This window comes from Chenopodium album, chromosome 22, assembly GCF_948465745.1.
Source record: "Chenopodium album chromosome 22, dcCheAlbu1.1, whole genome shotgun sequence".
NCBI classification, from domain to species: Eukaryota; Viridiplantae; Streptophyta; class Magnoliopsida; order Caryophyllales; family Amaranthaceae; genus Chenopodium; species Chenopodium album.
In genome coordinates this window covers 16341885-16349887 of record NC_137855.1, presented here as the reverse complement: position 1 = coordinate 16349887, position 8003 = coordinate 16341885, and the positions used below count along the sequence as shown (strand labels likewise).

The 8003-nt window shown below is 33.2% G+C and overlaps 1 protein-coding gene across 1 annotated transcript; it reads left to right on the top strand.

The window, feature by feature from the left end:
* Positions 1-2349: 2349 nt before the first annotated feature.
* On the top strand, positions 2350-3935 carry LOC145606075 (uncharacterized). The gene has a single exon (XM_081662133.1). It carries the CDS (start codon positions 2376-2378, stop codon positions 3480-3482), a length of 1107 nt encoding a protein of 368 aa, XP_081518259.1. The 5' UTR covers positions 2350-2375; the 3' UTR covers positions 3483-3935.
* Positions 3936-8003: the final 4068 nt, after the last annotated feature.

Below are 8003 nucleotides of genomic sequence, written 5' to 3'. Positions count from 1 at the left end.
ATTAAAGATGGGTAGCCTCCTTCAAGATATTGATCAACAGTGATGACTGACCTTGTCATCACCCAAACTAACAAAGGGATGATAGAAATTGCCTAAATGCCCATATCATCCCATAACTTAGCAACAAGACCTGCAAACCAAACTCTTCCCTCGAAACCACACTCCTCATGCTAACTCCATGTGCAGGGAAAACCATCCACTTGCGCAAATAACTTCCTCCCTGGAACACTGTTTTAATTACCAGGGGAACACATTCACACCCCGACAATGCTACTAGTAGGACCACCCACCCGACAAAAAGACACCTACCAACAAGACACCAAAACCATGACAACACTTTGAAAACTTCCAAAACTAGAACCACTCTACGGAATTCTAACTCATGACCAAGTAGAGAAAGAGATTTATTTAAAAACAAAAAACCCAACAACAGAACATACTCCCTCCGTTCCACAATGATGTTCTTGTTTGGAATCTTTGACTTTTTAAAGAAAGAAAGAATCTTCTAAATTTCTCTTAATCTATAAGAATAAATATAGTCATGTGAGATCTAGTTCGACTCGTCTTAGTGAGTAGATTATTAATATCTAACTTTTACAATTTTTGTTAGTGTGAGATTAAAGAATTTGCGGTCAAAGTTGAGTAAAAATTTGCACCGATTTACGAAACAGGAACATCATTCTGAAACGGAGGGAGTACCGCTTATACAAAAACAACATAATTAAACAAAAGGAAATTAATTAAAACCAAAACAACACTTAAAGAAAATAAGCATGCAAACTAGCGTGAGAACATAAGAGCACCCTAATAACACTACTTTGACAGCAGCCCAACCCAACACTAAGGACAATCGTCAACGATAACGCAAAGAACCCCTCACTGAACCTAACCTTTGGGTACGTAAGGGAACCCTAACCTTAACTTCACCTTTACCGCGGGAATTAATTAACAAATTTCCTTTCGATGACGGCGTTAAGACTAGCCTTTGGTTCTTGATTCGTTGAAGCAAGCCGAAAAACACTTGACGATGAACTCAATTAACGAAACCACGACCGAAGAGGAGCCCCCAAATTCTACACAAGCTGACCTAAAAAAAAGAAAAAATAAAAGCTAGGAAGGAAACTGATGGCAGGGCTGGGCTCGCCGGCGACTGGCAGACGGCTAGGCTGATCCTGCCAGTCATCGGCGAGCAAGGGCTGAGAAAAAGGGGGGGCGGTGGAGGCGGTAGAAGATAAGGATGGGGTTAGAGAGAGAAAGGGTCGAGAGCTTTTTTGAGAATACTAAATTTTAATGTTCCAAAAATATTTGAACATTAAAATTTGTTTATCATTTTACGAACACATTTATTCTATGATAAATGAAAATTAGAATGTAAAGCATAACTCGGGTTAATAAAAAAGGACATAAAACATATATATGTCAAAGATTACTCCATATATGTAATTGCTTACTCCTTGAATCTTGAGAATAATTAGGGATTGAGGAAGAAAGATGAGACATTGAAAGAGAAACAGCCGATGATCCGATAGGGTTTAATTTATTAAAAAACAAAACCTATAAAATAGCTTTGAGTTGTTTTAGGTTACCGTTTTAGTTTCTCTAAAATAGCTTTAATGTTTTTTTTAGCAATTTATCACACTGTTTAGGGCATGTTTTATTCAACTTCAATCAGTTCGATCCAATTCAGTTCCTAATTTTCTTATCTCATAAACAATTCATTTCAGTTCAGTTCATTTCCAATCATTTCAGTTCAGTTCAATTCATCTCAATAAATCAGAACAGGCCCTTAGTAATCCCTTATTAAAAAAAAAAAAAAACAAAGAGTAATCCTATCCTAATCAAATTGGTTAATTAAAGTTGTTAAACTGGAAACGAATTTTATGACCGTTATTTTTTATTTTTCTAAGTTCACAAAGCACATCAACACAAAAATACATACGAAAACAACGTCACGAACATCGAGCACAATAAAACATTTCAAATATTTTAATAAAGACTTATTCAATCACCTTCCAACGGTCACCCTTTTCTCTCTCCTAAATCGCCAAATTTACAGTCTTTCTCTCTCTAAACCAATTTTCGTCACTTTTCAGATATTTTCAGCAGCTAAATCTTGAAGGCAGGAAAAAATGAAGGGGATGAAAGGGAAATTGATGAAGAAACTCAAAACAGTGAAGCAAATTGGGTATTTAAACCCAGATCGAATACTTCAGGTTAGTGCTTTTGATGGGTTTGTTGATAATTTCCACTTAAAGTCTACTTTTGTTGACAATTTCCCTTTTAAATCTCATAATAAATCGCACTTTTCCCCTAAATCAAACTCAAAATCACAACCCAAATCAAGAAAACCCGAGGTAATCGACGTTGAGACTGTCATGAAAGATATTGAAGAAGAAGGTACTAAAAATGATTTTGATGAGAAAGAAAATGTTCGTCCTTCGATATCAAAAGACCCAGTTTGTGAATTGGGGAAATTGAGTTCTTTTTGCAAAGAATCGAAGAAACAGAGTGATTTTGATACTTCAAATTGTGAACAATTGAAGAAACAGAGTGATTCTGAAATAGAGATAAGTTCGAATTGTGAAGTTTTGAAGAAACAGAGTAATTTTGAAATGGAGATTTTAAGTTCTAATTGCGAAGAATTAGAGAAACAGAGTGATTCTGAAATGGAGATACTGAGTTCAAATTGTGAACAATTGAAGAAACAGAGTGATACTGAAATGGAGTCATTGAGTTCTTGTAGCAAAGAATTGAAGAGAGATAGTGATTCCGAATTAGAGGATTCGTGTTTTAGGCGACCTGATATGGATTCAGGAACCCTATTTGATCCTAAACTTCTCGCCGCTTTCGAAGAAGCAGTGAAAGAGCATATCAGAAGCAAAGAATCAGCTCAATTGGAAAATACTAGTAAAAATCACAAGTACCCATTTTTCCAACCTGAAGATCAATCCGACCCATTAATCGAATTTGACGAAAAAACAAACCCGTTGGAAGAATTTGAAGAAAAATGTCCTCCAGGAGGTGAAGATTCAGTAATTTTCTACACAACAAGCTTGAGAGGGATAAGAAAAACATTTGAAGATTGTCAATGCATTCGATTTCTCCTCGAAAGCTTCGGGTTGATCTATTATGAGAGAGATGTGTCGATTCATTCGGAGTTTCGAGACGAATTGTGGAGGATAATGGGGGAGAAATGTTTACCTCCAAGGTTGTTTATCAGAGGAAGGTATATTGGAGGAGCAGAGCAAGTTTTGACATTGAATGAACAGGGGAAATTAAGGCCTTTGTTTAGAGATATACCAATTAATTTTAGTGAAGGGCCTTGTAATGTTTGTTGTGGGTTGAGATTTATCTTGTGTTACAATTGCAATGGAAGTAGGAAGATTTTTGAGCATGATGATCAAGAAGAAGAAGATGGTGGATTATGGAGTAAATGCTTGCAATGTAATGAGAATGGTTTGGTTGTTTGCCCACTTTGTTAATGTCCTTTTTTTTTTTTTTTTTTTGTGTGTGTGTGTTGGTTATTTGTTCCTTTTTTTTTTTTTATTCCAATTATGATTCTTTTATTCAATTATTTGTTATATAAAATATATATCATAATTTATATGTGTAGATTTTTTTTTTTTTTTTTATTCTCTAATTATAAGAGTAGATTGTACATGATTTTTATTTATTAATTTATTTATTTTTTGGTGAAATGCTAGTTGATGTTGGAACAATGGGAAGTAAGATGTATGAGTTTTTCAAGATAAATCCTGTTTTTGTACATATTATTAGCCTAATCTTATCATTCGATCCAAGATAATGCTTGGTTCACATGATGTAATGTGATATTGGATTTATTAAATGTTGCTTTATTTTTGTAATTATATTCGACAACAAAAAGTTCTACGAGTAGATTTGGAGGGAGTAAGTGATAATTATTGTCGGAAAGCTTATTGTTAGGCAATGTATACAACTAAAACAAGGAGAATAAAATATGCATTTGGCTTTTAACTAGTTAACTACAGTATTTTGTTAATTAGACGTTAATAATAGGTTAATGACTTGCAATTTTGACCAATTTTAACTACCTCCTTTTTTTTCCCTCCTTAAATTCCCTCCTATGTTTAAAGTAACCCACCCACCTTTGTCATAATACAAATGAAGCCCCTTCATTCCTCTGATTTATGTCGCTTCTTCTTCATTTGGCTTTTTCTTTTTTTCATTAATTCTATTTTGCTTCACCCTCGGACATATCAATACAAGCGATCAATATATCTCTTTTACATCAAATTATGAAATAACGGAGGGTGGCTTCGTTTATATAATAACAAAGGTGGGTGGGTTACTTTAAATATAGAAGGAAAATTAAGGAAGGAGTTAAAATTCGTCAAAATTGCAAATCATTAACCTACTACTAATGTTTAATTAACGGAATGTTTGTTGTAGTTAATTAGTTGAAAGTATAGATGTACCGCTGATAATTAAAACTTAAGGTGATGTATCATTGATAAAAGTCAAAATCTAGGGTGTACCCAATGATAATTTCTCAAATTATTATAAAGAGGGGGGCATGGGCATTGTGAAGAGAGAGAGAGAGAGTAATTTTATTATAAGCTATACTACATATTAAAAGGCGTTCATAAAATTGTGTATGTGCCACATGTTTCCTTTCTTAGACCAGTATAGCGCCACATCATCATTCAACAGCCTTTAGGATCATGCCACATCATCATCCAATGATCTCAATTAAAAATGCATACAAGAGATTTGAACCTCAAACCTCATTGAATGGAAACCAAATGCATTACCATCTTAGCTAGAATTAATTCATGCTTTATTAATCCAAATTTATATATAAATACATACATGTATTAGAATGTAGAATAAAAACCAAAAAAATCCAAGATAAATTATAATTGTCATTGTATTCTAATTTACCCATGTTAAATAAATTAATAAATCTCTTAAAGCTTCTAATACAAAATGAAATCATTCAAAGTATCTCCCGGGCAAAGCTCGGATCACACACTAGTTTATGAATGAAAACAAGGTATAAAGAGAACCTCCTTACAATAATACAATAGTTTTTGGGCCAGGGCGATGCCTCGGATTATTGCATGGAATTGAACATTAATATAATTTATAATTTTTGATTTAATTATCTTAGAGCTGCCGGAATCAAACGGGGGAAGGGGAAGGGAGCTGGAATCAGGGCGGAGGGAGAGGGGGCGTTTAGGGTTGGGCTGTCGAGGGTTGGGTCGTGACGATGGAAGAGAGGTTGGTAGTTCGAGGGAGGAGGAGAGGGGGCGGTCGTCGCTAGGGGAATCGGTCTAGGCGGTCGGTGCTGTGGGGCGGGGAATTCCGGCAGCAAGGTAAGCAAAAATGGGTGGCTGGGGTTGGTGGGTGGTTTTTCAATTATGTAATTAATCTTTTTTTATTTTTTTCTTAAAAAAATTAAAACTTTTCTTATTTTTTTTATTTATTTTTTTGAGCAATCATTTGCTGCCACGTGTCTGATAACTTGTTATAATAAGTTATATTACCGGTCGAGACCATTAAGAGCAGATTGGGGATAAAGGTGAGATTATTTAAAAATATCCCAAAGGTGAGATTATTTTTAGCGGACACCCCAAAGGTGCGTGGGATAATTTCCAGCAATTTTTCCAAATAAGTTTTAATTAGTTAATATTGGTAACTTTATTTAACAAATATAGTAGAGAATTGGAAAACAATAAAAATAATATCAGTTTAATAAAAACAATTTCAATTTAGTAAAACAAATTCCAGTTTAGCAAAAATAAGGTGAAGAATTTATAAAATTTTTGAAGATGGAGGCAAATGTACCAAGCTCAACATTTCATTCTTTTTTAAAAAGCGGAAAGAACAAACTACTATTTTAAAAATAAAAGTCACCTTTTGAGCCTTTAAATTGAATTATTTGCTTAGTAATTGAAGGAGTTTGGTAATTATTTTTCACATTAATTGGATCACAATTTAAAAAGTTGTATATTTCTCCATATATACAATTTTTTTTTGATTCTTTAGAGAGAGAAATAGAAAAATTAAAAATCGAAAATTTTGAGAAAGAGAAATTCCACAGATCGAAGACGAAGGATGCGAGCATTCAAAATTGTGTCATGATTTTGATCGTTGTTTTGTTAATGGTGTGATTGATGAATCTGTGTGTTGAATTTGATATCAATATGACAAAGGTTGAAGAAAAATGTTTATAAAATATTGTTATTTTTTTTTGAAAGAAATAAGTATTGTTATGTTCGTTTTAAATTCTAGTGGAAAATAATTAAATTTTTAGAAAATAAAGAATTTAATTTGGAATAAAACAAGTATTTTTAATGATAAATCTGGTTTAAATTATGATAATTACGGAGTCTAATTACTTAATTATATTAGAAAAGGACTCCATACAACATTTTTATCTTATCAGCGCCATCGCGAAACGACAACCTCATCGCCTTGCAATGGAAGCAGTTTTACTCTGAATCGAATTTGATCTTTTCTGATCGTTTCGGGACTATTGTCTCTATAAATAGGGGCGTTATTCCCCGTTTTCCAAGGACCAATAACTCTCATCTCTCTTCTCTCTCTTAAGCGAAGTTTATTCTTTCTCCCTCATGCTTTCTAGCCTAACCTTTTTACAAACACAATTCCACATTCACAAGTCTTAGACATAAATAGCCAAGTTCGAGGTTGCCTTCGCCCTCAACGTGACAGGTTGATAATTTATGTGGGTTTGCTCTCAAATCCCTATTTCAATTATTTAATTTAATTATTTAATTTAATATTTTATTGAAGTTTACTAACGCGTATATTTTGTTATTAGAAAGAGGTATGAGGCAACAAAGTAAGTAATCCAATTACTCTATTCTTTAGAAAGCATGCTTAGATTATTTTATTAATTCCTTTAGGATGCTCTTTATTGCTTTCTAGTATCATGTTTAGGTTGCTTTCTATTTCTTCTATCATGTTAGTATCATGTTAGGGTTAAAGCTTTGATCTTTACTGTTTAGTGACATGCTAAGATTTAATATTAATCTTGTTAGTATCATGCCTAGGTCTTGCTAATATTATTATGCTTTATTGAGATGATTATGATGATGATGATGATTTGTTGTGTCAATATTATTATGTTGCTTGCTATAAATTATTGTTATTGCTTGATCATGCCTTTTATGCAGGTTTAAAAGGAATTTGTACTTGAAATCACGCCTAATAAGATAATTGATAATTTGATTTAGGCTAATATGATTTTAATTCAATTGTTCGCCAATAATAATTTAATTTGTGCATTAATAATTTACCAACATAGATTATACAGGTTTAGGGTTAACCTAACGATTGAATGTTAGTCAGAAAGCGCACATGAATATGAGAAGAATAAATTAGAGGCCTATTTTTAGGGCGGGTTCAATCATTTTTAGGTTGGATTCGTATTTTCATCCCCGAATATCCAGTCATGGTTCTAGACCACTATGGAGTTAGCGATCTCTAGGATCGTGAAGGGGTGTAACCTTCACCCTATGAACGGTTTATAAGTTCCTAAAACTTGTTGGCGACTCTCTTGCTCTAGTTTTCTTCCCTTTGGACGCCAACATGCTTAAATGCATGATCACAGTGGGGTTCAAGTTTGGGATGCTTGAAATATTCCCTACAGGACCATTAGGAGCAGATTGGGGATAAAAAGTGGGATTATTTTTAGCGGACACCCCAAAGGTGGGATTATTCCCCGCAATTTTTCCAAATAAGATTTAATTAGTCCAGGTTGGTAACTTTATTTAACAAATATAATAGAGAATTGGAAAACAATAAAAATAATATCAGTTTAATAAAAACATTTTCAATTCAGTAAAACAAATTCAGGTTTAGCAAAAAGAAGGTGAAGAATTTATAAACTTTTTTTTAAAGATGGAGGCAGATGTACCAAGCTCAACATTTCATTCTTTTTTATTTTTTTTTAAAAAAAAGCGGAAAAAACAAACTACTATTTAGAATAAAATTCA